Source organism: Otolemur garnettii, unplaced genomic scaffold, assembly GCF_000181295.1.
Source record: "Otolemur garnettii isolate 467f Iridium unplaced genomic scaffold, OtoGar3 scaffold00017, whole genome shotgun sequence".
Classification (NCBI taxonomy): domain Eukaryota; kingdom Metazoa; phylum Chordata; class Mammalia; order Primates; family Galagidae; genus Otolemur; species Otolemur garnettii.
In genome coordinates, this window is record NW_003852412.1 from 7,538,539 (window position 1) to 7,554,713 (window position 16,175).

Consider the following 16,175-nt stretch of genomic DNA (forward strand, 5'->3'; position numbering starts at 1 on the left):
TAACCTATACTTAGTGAGAACCATCGGAAACATCTAGCTCTATCCGGCAGGTAAAGAGCTTGCACTTTTAAAAGGTTGCTCCGACAGGCCTTATTTCCAGATAGGGTTTCAGGCCAGGAGAACCAGAAGCTAAGGGTAACAGGCATGGTGGGGAAGTCCCCAGGGCTGGGCGCCCCTGTGCTTGGGTGGAGAGTCCTTGGCTCACCTTCTACAGCACGCTGGCCTCTGGTGTGGAAACCAGCACAGTTGGATCCCTGTCACGTGTCACGGGGCAGGTTACAAATAGCACGAGGATTAGCAAACCCATCCCGAAACTCTCGGTTCAAGGGCAGGGAAAGTTACCAGTTTAATTCCGGTAGATCATTAGTGGTAGAAAACTAGGAAGGGGGTTCTACGGCAAAGGAGGGCTCTGTGCGTACGCGTGAGTGCGGAAGGGACGGAGCTGGCCCTGCGCGGGCTCCAATCTTGGGGCGTGAATGGCTCGGGCGTGGAGCACACGTTCTGTGACTCCGTGTGTCCATGACCTGTTGGATGGGGAGCTCGCGGCGAGGCACTTGATCCAGTGACCCCAAGTCAAAGTCTTCGAAGCAGCAGCAGGGCTACTTGGCCACTGGGTGTACCTGCTCCAGACAGTGCGGCGGCCCAGGGCGTGGCGGCGGGGACTCTGGACCCTACTCCGCTGGGCCGCGACAGCGCTGGAAACGGAGACAAGCACTTTCTCCTTGACACTTTGCTCCGCAGCTTTCTCTCGACTCTCCGGAATTCTGGTCTCCCGGCCTAGAAGGGGAGCTGCTCCCCTCCCTGTTGCCCGGATCTCGGCCAGCGCAGCGCGCCGTCCCAGCGGCCAGGGAGAGAACCTCAACTCGCCGGCCCCCGGCCCGGCCCGGGAGCGTCGAGGTGCCCACTTTCCCGGATTCCTCGGGTGCACGGTCACGGGCCCCGAAGGCGCCCCTGGCTCTCTGCTCCCGCTCCTATACGCCTCCGTCCCCGGTGGCGGCCAGCTCCCGCCGGTCGGCCCTACCCTGCCCGGGCCGCCTCCCCGCCGGGCGCCGCCTCCTTCCCTAAATAGGGTGGCAGCGGGGACCGCGGGTGGTAGTGTGCGGGGCGGCGGCGCAGCCGGGGCGCGTGCGGAGGCGGAGGCGGACGCTGAGCCCAGCGGGCGCCCACAGCAGCTGCCCCGGCCGGGCGCCGGCATCGCACGCAGGATCTAGCCTCAGGTAAGCGGCTCCGGGTCAGCCGCGCCGGCTTCCGAGGCGGCGTGTCGGGTGCCGAGCTGCGGCGCTTGGGCTTGAGGCCGGGAGTTGGGGCAACGCGAGGGCAAAGAGGGCCAGCGCTACACCTGCGCCCCTGGGGGCCGCGCGCCGAGCCATCGCGGCTGTTGTGCGCTCCGGCTCCCTAAAACACAAATCTATTTCCCGCAAAAAACATTTGCTGTTGGGAGCGGTGGCTCACGTCTGGAATCCTACTATTTCTGGAAGTTGAGGCGGGAGGATCGCTTGAGTGAGACTCTAATCTCTACCAAAAACTGAAGGAATTGCCGGCATGGTAGTGCTAACTTGTAGGTCCCACTACTCAGAAAGTTTTGCCTGAGTCCACGAGTTTGAGGCTGCGGTGAGGTATGATTGCGCCATGGCACTCCAGCCTGGGCTACAGAGTGAGACCGTATCTCAAAAGAAAAACAAAAACAAACAAAACCAACAAAATCCCCTATTTTTCTCTCTTTGCCTCGCCTCTTAAGCTCAGCAGAGCTTTGGATGTGGACAGGTGCTGTTGATTTGGAAATGTCTTCTGGAAAATGGATAGGAGCGTTGGGGAGGCAGATTTAGCTTTGGAGAAATTAAGTTTAGGTTGGTATTTAGAAAAGGTTTAGTTATCTATGAATGTAGATGCCTCTGTGTCTGTGAGTGTATCTGTTTAGAAGGGGAAGAGACAGTCTACCCACCTGGTATTTTGGATCAGATGTTAACACTAAACCTGGTGCTTAGCACACCAGACCACAGAAAAGAAGCTACAAATCCAGTTTGGGGGCTTCTTCTACTTACTGGTGTTTGGGAATTTCCCTCAAGACAATCAAAGCCTTGTGAGTCACTTCAGAGTTCCTGATTGGACTTTATAGCTGAAAATCATTCCTCTCTTCCTCTCTCTGAAACAAGCAAAAGAGATTTTAAAAAATGTTTTTAAATAGTGCAATGCTTTAAGTATTTGTCTCAGCTTAACTGTGTGTTCATAAAGTACAGTTTCTCCCAGGCTGAAAAGAAAGCGTATTTCTCTCCTATATTTCCCTTTTCCTCCAACATCCTTCTCATTCTATTGTACTTTTTCCTAGGAAGATACTTGCTTGTGTTAGGTTAGCTGTTTTCTTTCTTTACCTAAACTGACCTGGGTTTGTCAAGATCGGGTTGGCTTTAGAGCCTCAGTATTGAGTCCTCACATTTGGTTATGCATGTGAGTGGCTCAGAATATTTTTAACGTTTTCTTTCTTTCGGCAAGTGAAAATGGTCTTCACTACTTTGAATTATCCACTTGAATTGTCTTTTGCAGTGCCCCTCCTTTAAGGGTCCTAGCAAAACATCCCATTCATTGGGGTAAACCAAGTTAACTAATGGAGAGTTAGCTCTGTGCACATCTTTAACAACTGCTTGGTATATTTAACATATAATACCCTTGAAGTGCAGGCCTTTTGTGATTTTGTGGAAGGTGCTTTCTCATTAGATTCTTCTTTTACTTCAAAGTCAAGTTTTGTTGGTGTTTAGTGCTTTGTAGCCAGCGATCAGCTGCTTTTTTCTGAGACAGAGTCTTACCCTGTTGCACTGGGTAAAGTGCCATGGTTAGAGCTCACAGCAACCTCAAACTCTTGACCTCAAGAGATCTTCTTGCCTCAGTTTCCCGAGTAGCTAAGACCATGAAGCCTGGCTAGTTTTTCTATTGTTAACAGAGACAAGGTCTTGCTTTTGCCCAGGCTGATCTCAATCCACCTACCTCGGCCTCCCAGAGTGCTCGGATTACTGGCATGAGCCACCTCGCCTGGCCTCAGCTGCTCATTTTTATTTGTATTTATTTATTTATTTTTGAGACAGGAGCCTCAAGCTGTCCCCCTGGGTAGAGCGAGGTGGCATTTCAGCTCACAGCAACCTCCAACTCCTGGGCTCAAGTGAGTCTCCTGCCTCCACCTCCCAAGTAGCTGGGACCACAGGAGCCTGCCACAATGCCCGGCTATTTTTTGGTTACAGCTGTCATTGTTGTTTGGCGGGCCCCGGCTGGATTTGAACCCGCCACCTTGGGTGTACGTGGCTGGCACCTTAGCCACTTGAGCCACAGGCGCCGAGCCAGCCACTCATTTTTAACTGAGTCTAAACCTCTTTGTGGAAGTGGGTGGCCCCTCTGAGGAGGGTGAGAAAGAGACTGCCTGCCTTAGGGAAACTGTCCACCTCAGGCATGGAGTTCCACTAGACTTGCTGTGCCAGACTTTCCTGGGTCAGCCCAGGCTCAAGAAACTGGGCTACTAGTGAGTAGCTGTCGAAAACTCAAGAACCATGTTTTGATGGAATTAACTTAAAAGTCAATCCACCGCACAGTGATACTGAACTGGCTTCCCATTCCGTTGAAGCTACTGGGCTTGGGTCTTTAGCAGATGTAGCTGTAGAATAAAACATGACATGGAAAGTTGCCAGCGTCTAAGACAGGAAATGGAAAGTTAGTTACCAAACAAAAATTCACTAACTGGAAATGATAGGAGCAGCTATGATGAAAAGTGGGGCAACTGTAAATCAGGAATAATCCTTTTGGTTCTCCCCACAGTCCCCCATGATTTTGCCTGGGGAAATGAATCTGTACAACTCAGAACAGGAAAGGCCACACCCAGTCAGTTTTGTTGTTTTGGTTTTAAAGATACGTTAGATGCACGGTGATTGAATTTCCTTTTTTTCAATATCTTCATAAAATTACATATTCAGGAGTTTCTGAATGCCAGATCTTCTGACTCATAAACCGACTCATTGTTCACAGCGTGTCAGTTGCATGGTGTTGTACCCCCTATGACTTCATCCTGGTGTGATTTCTAAAATGATCAGCGGAAGAACAGGGAGCCTGCTGTAATTTGGTGTTTGGTTATGTTTGCAGAGGTGTTGAGATCTTGGAGCAAAGGAAACACAGCCCCCTGCCTCGGGGAGGAGGCGTCTCCCGGCCATGTCTCCCACAGCTGCTGCTGAGCCAGATGGGGAGCAGCAGGACAGGCTGGTCAGCAAGCTTATCTTCTTCTTCTTTGTCTTTGGAGCCATCCTGTTGTGCGTGGGGGTCCTGCTCTCCATCTTTGGATTCCAGGCCTGCCAATATGAATCCCTGCCACACTGTAGCATGGTGCTGAAGGTTGCAGGCCCTGCATGTGCCATGGTTGGGCTTGGGGCTGTGATCCTGGCCCGCTCCCGGGCACGACTTCGGTTCCATCAGGGGCGGCGGCAAGGCCACCAGGCAGACCCCGACCAAGCCTTCATCTGTGGGGAGAGCCGCCAGTTTGCCCAGTGCCTTGTCTTCGGATTTCTCTTTTTGACAAGCGGCATGCTCATCAGTGTGCTGGGCGTCTGGGTCCCTGGATGCGGCTCAGGCTGGGAACAGGAACCGCTGAACGACACAGACTCTGCTGATGAGGAGCCCCAGATCTGTGGCTTCCTTTCTCTGCAGATCATGGGGCCCTTAATTGTTCTCGTGGGATTATGTTTCTTCGTAGTCGCCCACGTCAAGAAGAGAAATGAACTGAATGCTGATCAGGATGCCCCTGACAGAGAAGAGAGACAGACCCAGAGCACGGAGCCCGTCCAGGTCACCGTAGGTACGTGGCTGCTGTTTGTGTCCTTGCTCCTGTCACAGTGGCTTTGCATCACAGTTTCTCCACGTTGCCCTGGGTCTAGTCCCCATTCTCTTTCTCATTTACACACACACACAAACACACACAAAGTAGTGCTGGTGTGGGATGCCTGTAGGAAGCCTTGTGTTCATTACTTCCCCCCACCAACCGGTATTCATTGGGACATTAAGTAGTGACCTTGACTGAGGTCACAGAACAAGTTAGGAGGAAAGTGAGAAGAACTGTGAGGACAGCCTTGGAGCCTTCTGCCACCTTAGGGACCCACTAAGTGCCCCTGTTTTCCCTGCTATTCTCACACTAAAACCATATAGCACTTTTAGTTGTGGGACACTTGGGTTCCCCTGCCTGGCTGTCACTGATTGCCTGTCCTTGGTAAGTCCTTAACAGCTCCTGCCTTAGTTTACATCTCTATAAATAAAGAGCAGTGTGTTAGCAGATCCCTTGAGCACTGACATTCTAGGATTCTGAGTCGTGTCTGCCAGTCTGCAGGCACTTGAGGGACCTCAGTGCTGTTTCTGCATTGTCTTCTATCTTCTATGACTTCATCCTTGGTTACAGGATGGGGAAAAAGCTTGGAACCAATGGCACAGCCTGAGATGGAATGTGACAGCATCTGTCACTTTTTTCTCCCATAGGATGCCTAGAGATTCCTTTTGGGCCCCCTGGGTTCCCCAGGAGAGATGGAGTAGCAGTTCCCAGTGGTAGCCCCCCCCCCCCCCCCCCCCCCCCCCCCCCGCCCCCAGAACAACATCAGAAGCTTTGGCTGGGCCTCCCACAGCTGTGGAAAAACCCCATCACTGCTCATTTGCAAATCACTTTTTTCCAGTCCCCTACTTTTGAAAGGGCAAAGCTCTGAATCCATGGGCATTTAAAAGTCGAGGTGAAGAGGACTGCAGAGCAGAAACCCTGGAGGGCACTGAGAGGGTGTGTGACAAGTGTGATGTTTCCCATGTTTGTAGGCTGTCTGCCGGAACCACCAGGATACTCTGACTGCAGGGAATTAACCAGGCCTCGCATGGCCCCAGCCTTGAAGAAGAAGGGCAGATAGATTTATAGCTGTTACTTGTGCTGAGCCATGGTTGATGCTTCTGGTTTACTTAGTCGTGCACTTCTATATATATGGTGACAACACAAATATTTACATATATTAATAATAGCTAGCACTTAATATAGGGTCTATTAGTGTGCCAGACACCCATCTGAGTGCTTTCTCATAGACTCTTAAAGGGCCACATGTATAAAATTCATTCACACCTACAGCAACCCAAGGCAGCAGTTACTCTTAGTGTCTCCATGTTAGGTGTGAAGAAACTGAGGCACAGAGATATTGAATGGCTTAGCCAAGGTCAGAAAATAGCAAGTAGCAGAGCAGGATCCAAACCCAGGTGGGAGGGCACCCATACGGTATAGCCCTTGCATAGCACCCTCCCCAGGATACTTGGGTATAATTCTTTTCAACCTTCAGCTAGTGTTCCTCCGAGTTGCTACAGGAGGAGAGGCCTCACTCAGTGTTCAGCCCTTTGGGGGAACACAGTAGGGTACAGGTAAAGAGATACATTGAATGCTCATATTCCTCCACTTGGTATGCTCTTTGGGTCTGCTAGCAGAGGAGATGCTGGTGGCTGGGTCTAGGCTGGAGACAAGGAGCAGAAGTGCTGGTGCTGTTCCTTGGTGGTCCGTTGTCCCCAGGCTGGCACTGCAGAGTTGAAAATCTTTTCCATTTAACCCTTTAAGCCCATCAAATATGTGAAAATCTGGCATCTTCCTGTTTTTCTCTCCTTTGATATTGTGGGGTGGGGTTTATATTTTAGAGCCTGAGAAGCACGCTCTGCTCTTTGTGGGCACACTTAGTGCTAGATCCCGGATCCACAACAGGTGTCTGAGACAGCCTCCCTTGAGTTGTGCATCTGCTGTCAACTCACAGAGGACATGGAGTTCTGAAGGACGAGTTAAAGGGAACTCCCAGGGGAGCGGCTTCTTTCCAGAGAGGAGCAGGTGGCAAGGGGTGGGAGGCCAGCTGCGTGGAGGAGGGATGGGGAGACTTGGAGATAACAGGCTTCCTCTGAGCCTTTTCTTGTTTGTTTTTGAAAGGTGATGGGCCTGCCTTAGAAGCTTGCTCTGCTCACTCCACCGTCCTTTATTCTGTAATGTGATACGAACATGAACACTCAACCTCAGTTCCTCTGACTGCCCCAGGCCTTCTAAAAAATTAAATGAGAATCCCAAGACAACTGTTATGCCTTCTTAAGTTTAGATTAGTGAGATTTTATATATATAATTATATATATACAGAGAGATGGAGCAAATGCATTTTCTGAAAGGCTAAATTTCCTCAGAGGAAGTGATTAGAGCCCCTGTGAAGGGTGGAGCCACTAGCCACTGCCAGTTTGGCAGTCATCATCGGGCAAATAAGTATCTGTGGCTGGTGGCGTGTGAAGGCGGCCCCTTGGCTGATGTGTTAGAGCTGAGTTTGCTCTGTCTCCGCTCTACCCCATCTTGGCCACCTGCCTGTTCCCCCATGCAGGTACTGAGGAGCTGCCTGGCCTGCAGTTCACAGCTGTGGAGGCTGAGGCTGACGGGAGGTCTCCTGGCTTGTTCAGGGCCATGCTGGGTTCCAGTGTGGCACACAGAACCCCTACTGCTGGAAGTATCCTGTGCCAACCTAGGCAGGCATCAGAGGGGCTGCCGGGGTGAGCCAGTCTCCCCCCTACAGGAAAGCGAAACCCTCTCTCTTCCTTCATTTTTCCTGAAAATGAGACATGCTTTATCAGTAGGACACATCCCAGAGAAGGGAAGGGAGCTTATTAGCAAACACTTCACAGGAATGCTTTAGCTCAGGTTGGCTGTGAAGTATAGGCCCACTTCCACACTGTAAGGGGGAGCACTCTGGACTCTGAAACATAATTCCACTGAAATATGTGTGTGTGTGTGTATGCATACACACACACACATATATACATATATATATATATATATATGCTAAGATATATGTAGCATAAAATCGACCATCTTGACCATTTTTGAATGTACAATTTGGTGGCACTGAATACATCCCCAGTGTTGTACAACTGTCATCACTATCAATTTCCAGAGCCTTTTCCTCACCCCAAACAGAAACTCTCTCCCCATTAAACGATAATCCCCCACCCCAACCCCTGGTAACTTAGTCTATCTACTTTCTGTCTTTATAAATGTAATGGGCCCAATTTTAAATTCTGGAGTGAGCAGCAGCTGTTTTCACCTTGTACCTGTATACAGATAGGCCGCGGAATTCGCTTGTTTTGCTCTTGCTAATTGGCTTCTCTTTATGACCTGCCTGTTTCCGATTGAACATTGTGTTTCCTTAGGTGATTCCGTGATAGTATTTCCACCCCCTCCCCCACCTTACTTTTCGGAGTCTTCAGCTGCTGCTGTCACTCGAAGTCCGGGGGCTAACGGTCTGCTTCCGAATGAAAACCCACCTCCATATTACAGCATTTTTAACTATGGGTAAGACTTTCTGTTTGAACTTCAAGAGTTCAGACCTTTTCAGGCCTGTGCCTGAGTTCAGGCCAAACTAGCTTTATGGCTGTGGTGAGAGTATGATGTTTGAGCTGATGTTATGTCAAAACTACTGTCTTGATGTTAACAGTACCTTTCAGGAAACTTTGAGCAGTGCATAAGTTCAAAATGATAGAAGTGGTTATTCTGGGTTAATTTGAAGGCTTGTCCAGGAATCTTTATGTGTTCCCAGAGGGGTGATCCTCAGAGTGTTACCAACCACCTATCCCCCTGAGTGCTGGAGCCGGGCCAGGGGGGTCCCTGCTCCCTTAGGCTTCCCTGCTTTAGATTCTGGGGACCCCCAACAGGTGAAGAAGGGTTTCAGTATTCTGATGGCAGTACTTGGGTGACTGCACCATCACCTGACCCAGCTGGGCTCCTCCCTCATTATTCCACCATTCTCTGGACCTCAGACAGCAGAAGGTCCACCCCCATCCCACAGGGAAGGCAACCTTTTGGATAGGCTGAGGCACCAGGAGCCTGAAACTGTGGAAGGTGGTGTGGGAGGGAGTCCAGAGCAGAGAATGGCATTGAGGGCGAAGAGGAGATGACGATTTACAGGGGGGGTCAGTGGAGAGGTCTCCACTGAGGGGAGGAGGGAGATGAGCTCATTTTGGCGGTAGACGTGCAGTGAGATGCCAGCTTTAGAGGCAGCCTGGACAGAGCTAGGTCTTGGGAGAGAGAGGAGGTGCTTCAGGTGGGGCTACAGAGGTTGCTGAATCCAGGCAGGCAAGGAAACCCTCAGGAAGGAAGGTGGGCTGGGAGGGGGTCCTATGGAGCGCTGGGAGGAGGGTTTGGTGCACCCTAGTATGGAGTACGCAGGGAGCAGGGCTGGAACAGACTCTGGTGGCACCTTCTGGAATGGGAAGCCAGGGAGTAGGAAGGGAGGGGGGACTGCTGGAAATTGTCCCAGGGCCCGGTGGGAGGGGTGGGCAGGACCCTGGCAGATCTGCTTCCAGACATGATACGTGATTCCAAGCAGTGAGAAGCAGGCCAAGGAGCATGACCATTGTTGGGATGGGCCCCCCCTTACCTGTCCTCTGTATTCAAGGCACACCCCGGAGTCAGGAGCCCCATCCCCCCACTGCCCTGATGGAGCAGGCCATGGGCCCTGGAGGGGGGTCAGGGAGACATCTGCCTTTCCCCTGGGGCCTGGTGGGAATGAAATTGTGTAGAAATGCTTTTTCCACAAAGCAGGGGGACATATCTGATGAGAGAGGGATAGAGGTGGCTGACAAGGACAGAGGTGGTTTTAGAGCTTCACGTTGAGGACTGAACTAGGATCCAGGGAGGCGCGTGCTGGAGCTGCCCTGCTGGGAAAGGGCAGCTTAGGGGTGGGCATTTGTAGAGTTCCCCAAACCATAAAGTCAATGTCTAGTTATTTATTTACTTATTTATTTTCTGAGACAGAGTCTCACTTTGTTACCCTCGGTAGAGTGCTATGGTGTCATAGCTCACAGCAACTTCAGACTTTTGGGCTCAAGCTGTTCTCTTGCCTCAGCCTCCCAAGCAGCTGGGACTACAGGTGCCCACCACAATACCTGGCTATTTTTAGAGTCAGGGTCTCTGGCTCAGGCTGGTTTCAAATTTGTGAGCTTAAGCAGTTCACCCACCTTGGCCTCCCAGAGTGCTAGGATTACAGGTGTGAGCCCCCGTGCCCAACAATGTCTAGTAATTTAAAATAAACTGCTGCTCTGATTCCTGTGTTCCAGGCTCCGGCTCTTCTTGCATGACTTCACATTATTCTCACAACCTCTCTCCAAGAAGAAGGCATTGTCATCACCCCCATTTTAGAGATAAGGAAACTGAGGCTTAGAGAGGTTAAATAACTCGCCCAGGATCACACAACAGGGAAGCCTCGTGGTGAATTCCTGTGCAGGTCTCCTGTCGCTAGCACTCATTAACCAGCATTCTTTCTTGCCATCTTCGCGTTTTTTGGCTTAATGCTTTAATGTTCTGTTTCTTCTGCTTCTCCGAAGACAAAATAGCAGAGAACAGTTACTGTGTGTGGCACATGTGTGGGCGCACTTGCTTGCTTGGTTTTTTTTTTGGTTTTTTTTTTTTTTGCAGTTTTTTTAGCTGGAGCTGGATTTGAACCCACCACCTCCGGTATGTGGGGCCAGCACTGTACTCCTCTGAGCCACAGGTGCCACCCTTGCTTGCTTGCTTTGGATGGCATCTATACATTTGTATCCAATGTCTTTTGTTTTCTTTTTCTTTCTTTCTTTTTTCTTTCTTTTTTTTTTTTTGAGACAGAGTCTTAAGCTGTCGCCCTTGGTAGAGTGCCATGGCGTCATAGCTCACAGCAACCTCCAACTCTTGGGCTCAAGCCATCCTCTTGCCTCATTTTTTTTTTTTTTTCTAGTAGAAACAAAGTCTTGCTTTTTGCTCAGGCTGATCTCAAACTCATGAGCTCAAGCAATCCACCCACCTCTGCCTCCCAGAGTACTAGGATTACAGGCGTGAGCCACCAGGCCTGGCTCAATGTCTTTTCAATGACAGGGGAATGACAACAGAAATAAGATGTTCAATGTCACAATCATTTTCTAAGAAAAATGAGAGGTGAGGAATAAAAACAGATCTGTAAAAAGTAGGATGTGTAAGAGGCACCTTCTTACTTCTCAGATCCTGGCAGATGCTTTTAAATGCATGTAATTAAATGTTTGAAAAGAACCTAGCACTTAAGTGGCACCACCGTTTTTGTCCCCACCCCTTCATGGCCTCTCTTTCTCTTTAGCAGGACCCCAACTCCTGAGAGCCAGGGCACAGTCTCGGAGAGAAACCGCGAATCTGTGTATACTATTTCTGGGACTAGCCCATCCTTCGAGATCTCACACACACCACATCTCTCATCTGAATCGCCTCCCAGATATGAAGAGAAAGACAACACCGCGGGCACACCCTTATCTCCATCTTCCGTGCCTTCCCCACCATGAGCTCTGTGACTCCAATTCAGTTTTATATATAATGAATCGCTATTTTATTTAATTTGTTTTTTAATAAAAAATTCAATAGCACTGGCTATGTCCTGATTTTCCTGGGATGGTGAGGATCACAAGCCTTCCAGGCTAGATCCCAGCTGTTAAGAGTGTCAGGTGAGGGGCAAGGCAAAGTGTCCACAGGGCAGGCTCATAGCCAGGCCCTCTCCCTCAGAAGGACAACTCTAGGAGGTAGGTGAGATTATTTTTATTGATGGGTAAAGAAACAAAGCCTCAGAAAGGCTAATTAGCTTCTTCAAGGTCACCTAGCTTCTAAATGCAGAGCTTGGTTTTTGAACCTAGCTAGCTGGTTTCTGAAAGGCCAGCTCCTGTCCCCACCCTGCTGTCAAAGGCCAACCAGAAGCAGCTGTTAATGTTTAGCTGGGTTCATTCTGTCTCTGGAGTTAGTTGCTTCTGGAACAGAGAAACGAGATTATTTATTCTCTTAACTTCTTGTTTCTCCTCTTCTTCCCTTTCCTCTTTCTCTCCTCCCCCCACTCCCCTTCTCTTTCTTCTTTCTTTTTGTAAGAAGATAATTAGGGATCCTCTATGCTAGGGTGGTCATGAGCACAGTGATGCCCTGGAGTCTCCTTATAGTGAAATTTCTTGACAAAAAATGCTTGAGACACGTTGGCAACTAGCTCACCCCCCACCTTTTTTTATTATTTTTTTGAGACAGAGTGACACTTTATCACCCTCTGTAGAGTGCTGCAGCGTCACAGCTCACAGCAACCTCAGACTCTTGGGCCTAAGTGATTCTCTTATCTCAGCCTCCCAAGTAGCTGGGACTACAGGTGCCCTCCACAATGCCTGGCTGTGAACTTTGTATAGTTGGGGAAGGTAATATATATTTACTTAATTCTAGATATAAGCCTTAAGGAATAATGACCAATATTAGTATTTCTACCTAATACTGATTTTTAGAATATGAAATCTATAATAACATAGCATGTTTTCAGTAATAAAATTTGAAAAAGCAAAAATGTGAACTTTTAATGCCTTCTATACAAGCCATAATTCTTCCTCCCCTTATCAGTGTGGTATCAGTATGCCAGCATTCAAGTGCCTGCAGACAGAGCTAATGGGCATCTGTGCTCCAACAGTTTGACCGAAGTAATGACTGATTTCATGTGAATTGCCACCTTGATAAGTCAGAGGTGGCTCTGTACCAGCAGTGCTAATCTGTTTTTAAATTGGATGTTTATTGGTTTGAACTACTCTTAAAATTCTGCTGTTTTTTTTTTCCTTCCTGGAAGGTTAATTATTCACATTTTAAAATTAGAACAAAGGGTAGATTATCACCACTTCCTTCTGCTGTTATTTGTTTTAAATGATTAAGCTGAAACTTCTAGGTAGAATCACTTTTAAATATTTCTGGGTTCTCATATATAATCAAGTGGCTTTTTAATGGCTCAGCGCTGGTTTTTCAACTTGGTATTTTACTTTTATTTGCTAACAAATTTAAAGAAGCCATTAGAAATGCCCAGGAATCAGTGTGACCTGGTCATGGGACACTATTCTGTGTTCAGCACACCAGGAACCGATGCTAGAGGTTGGGAACCTGAGCAGGGAACACGGTCAAAGTGTGAGGGTGTTTATCATGGGGCTGAGATCACATGCAGCGTAGCTGGGGCAAATCATTTGGTCACAGCAAGATGTTTTCTTTGCCCGTCAAGGTGCTGGCAGAAGATGACAGCTTCTGAAAACGCACTGTGACTTTTTTTTCTTAGCTGTGCTAACTTTATTTTCTTATTTAAGTAAAACAGACACTTTAGAGCACTGGTTCTCAACCTTCCTAATGCCACGAACCTTTAACACAGCCCAAAGGCGTTGTGACCCACAAGTTGAGAACCACTGTTTCAGAGTGAACAAATCAGTGGCATTTAAGCATTTAACACATCACAATGTTGTGCGAATCACCATCTCTACCTAATTCTAAAACATATCCATCACCCTAAAAGGAAACCCCATGCTCACTCAGCAGTCACTCCCCATCCTTCTCTGCCTCCCTCCACCCCCCCCCCACCAATCTGAGTTTCTGTTGCTGTGGCTTTTACCTGTACTGAGTATTTCACACAAGTGAGATCGTGCAGTGTGTGACCTTTTGTGTCTTTTTTTTTTAAGTTTGTATAATTTTTTTTCTTTTTTATTGAATGGTAACTATGTACATTAATGCACTTCTGGGTTACAGTGTGGTGTTTTCACACACAATCCGAAACACTTCCATCAAACTGGTTAAAATAGCCTTCATGTCATTTTCTTAGTTGTTGTGTTAAAACGTTCATATTCTACTCTTAGAAAGATTCACTTGTACCCTTGTAAGATAAACCACAGAAGTGATCCCTCTAATCCTCCTCCCTTCACCCATTCCTCCCTCCCCTCTACCTCCCCCCTCCCTGTATTCTTAGGCTGTTATTAGGTTATAGCTTTCATATAAAAGGTATAAATTAATTTCATGATAGGGGTGTGTACATTGGATACTTTTTCTTCGATTCTTGTGATACTTTGCTAAGAAGAACATTTTCCAGCTCCATCCATGTGAACATGAAGGATGTAAGACCTTTTGTGTCTTAACATGTTTTCAAGGTTTATCCATGTTGCAGCATATACCAGCTCTTTATTCCTTTTTATAATAAAGGAGTATTCCTTTTTAAGTAATACTCCATTGTCTGTACATAACATGATTTGTTGTTTTTGTTTTTGTTTGAGATAGAGTCTCAAGCTGTCACCCTGGGTAGAGTCCTGTGGCATCCTAGCTCACAGCAACCTCAAACTCTTGGGCTTAATCGATTCTCTTGCCTCAGCCTTCCAAGTAGCTGGGACTACAGGCGCCCGCCACAACGCCTGGCTTTTTTTGGATTGTAGTTGTCATTGTTTGGCAGGCCCAGGCTGGATTCAAACCTGCCAGCTCTGGTATATGTGGCTGGTGCTCTAGCCACTTGAGCCACAGACGCTGAGCCCATATCACGATTTGTTTATCCATTCATTCTTTGATGGGCATTGGGTTGTGCTCACCTTTTGGCTGTTGTGAGTAGTGTAGATATGAATAATCACATGCAGAAATTTGTTGAAGTATCTATTTTCAGTTCTAGCAGTGGAATTGCTGGATCATATGTTAACCTTAGGTTTTCTTTTCTTTTCTTTTTTTTTTTGAGACAGAGCCTCAAGCTGTCCCCCTGGGTAGAGTGCTGTGGCATCACAGCTCACAGCAACCTCCAACTCCTGGGCTTAAGCAAGTCTCCTGCCTCCACCTCCCAAGTAGCTGGGACCACAGGCGTCTGCCACAATGCCTGGCTATCTTTTGGTTATAGCTGTCATTGTTGTTTGGCGGGTCCGGGCTGGATTTGAACCTGCCACCTTAGGTGTATGTGGCTGGTGCCTTAGCCACTTGAGCCACAGGTGCCGAGCCAACCTTAGATTTTCTACAGTGGCACAGCATTTTACATTCTAACCAGCAACGTATAAGAGTTCCAGTTTTTCCACATCCTCACTAACATTTCTATTCCATTTTTAAAAAAATTATGGCTCTCCTAGTTGATATGAATCGTATTTTATTGAGGTTTTGATTTGCATCGGGTGTCTTTTTATGTGTGTTACTTGTTTTTGAACACCAAACATTATCATCGGTACATAAAATCTTACTCCAGACTTTCTTACTATGATTTCAAGAGACCTGATGACTCCCCATAAATAAAATAGTGATGAGGTCTGGAGATTCAGGTGGAATGACCCACCCATGGTGGGAAGTGTCACCATGGTGTCTCTGGATACAGTGAAAAACCCTTGTGAATAACTTTGTCCAGTTAAGTGGACTAACCCAATTAACCAGACTCTACTGAAGTTAAAGCAGTTTTGGACGAGGTAAGCTCCCTTTGGTATCTCTCCATCAGCATGTAAGCTAAGAAGGAATGGGGCAGGCCAAAGGAAGCTGGCGATCAGAGGGGAAGGCGAGGACATAGTTATTAATTTCTACCTGAGAGTTTGGAGTAGGGTGAGGACGGGCAGAAGGAGTTCTGGTCCCTCTCAGACATGAGGGAGTGACTTTGGCCTTCTGATGGGGGTGCTGTGCAGAGGACCGAGGCCATATGGGCAGTGTGTCTCTCCGGACAGGCCTCACTCCAGATTGTCTTAGGAAAGGAGTCGGTTGGAAGGAAGGAACTAGGAACTAGACCTCAAAGTTTGGCTGAGTCTGCCAGGATCTGTGGGGCTCCTGCCAGGTGGAGGCGGCTCCTTCAGTGTCGCCTACACTTCCTCCCTAAACCTCCTCAGAAGATAAGAACCACCTGGGAGAATTGTTGAAAATGTTATGAATTGAAATGTTAAGTACGAATCTAAATCTCCAAGGAGGTGATGGTTGTTATCATGTAGTCTGGGAAATGCAGCCTATGGTCACCATAAAGAAACTGCGAAGGCCACACCTTGTGGGTTGTGACCTCCTCGTGACTTCTCTGCCTCTGGAGAGTCCTGTTTACTTGTTCCAGCCAGTGCTATGAGTCCTCACAGGGCAGGGTGGGGTTCACAGCCGGCTGACAGAGGGCCACCCAGGCAGTTCTGCAGTGACTCCCAAGAGAGCCCCAAGGGGGGCTCACATGCTCCTTTCTCACATGCTCAATACTCCTCTATTTCCACACGGGGCATCTTAGACTGTTTATTAAGGTGTGGTTTTATCTTTGCTTCTTTGTGTTGTCAAGAGGCCAAGACTGTCCCCAGTGGGAGCAGCCATGATGTTTGTCAAAGAGCCAGAGATGGAGGAAAAGGAGAGCTGGGTCAAAATGGAAACTGCTGGAAATTGTGCA

The 16,175-nt window shown here is 48.2% G+C and overlaps 1 protein-coding gene across 2 annotated transcripts; it reads left to right on the plus strand.

Annotated features, from left to right (window-relative positions):
- The first annotated feature begins 1,021 nt into the window (after nucleotides 1–1,021).
- On the plus strand, nucleotides 1,022–11,395 carry TMEM171 (transmembrane protein 171). Of its 2 annotated transcripts, none has more exons than XM_003785903.3 (4): nucleotides 1,022–1,217; nucleotides 4,120–4,825; nucleotides 8,209–8,350; nucleotides 11,142–11,395. In XM_003785903.3, the coding sequence occupies exons 2-4, from the start codon at nucleotides 4,186–4,188 to the stop codon at nucleotides 11,335–11,337; spliced, it is 978 nt and encodes a 325-aa protein (XP_003785951.1). In that variant the 5' UTR covers nucleotides 1,022–1,217; nucleotides 4,120–4,185; the 3' UTR covers nucleotides 11,338–11,395. The 2 variants fall into 2 exon arrangements, with proteins under 2 accessions (XP_003785951.1, XP_012658187.1); XM_012802733.2 differs by having other exon boundaries at nucleotides 1,025–1,217; nucleotides 11,139–11,395.
- Nucleotides 11,396–16,175: the final 4,780 nt, after the last annotated feature.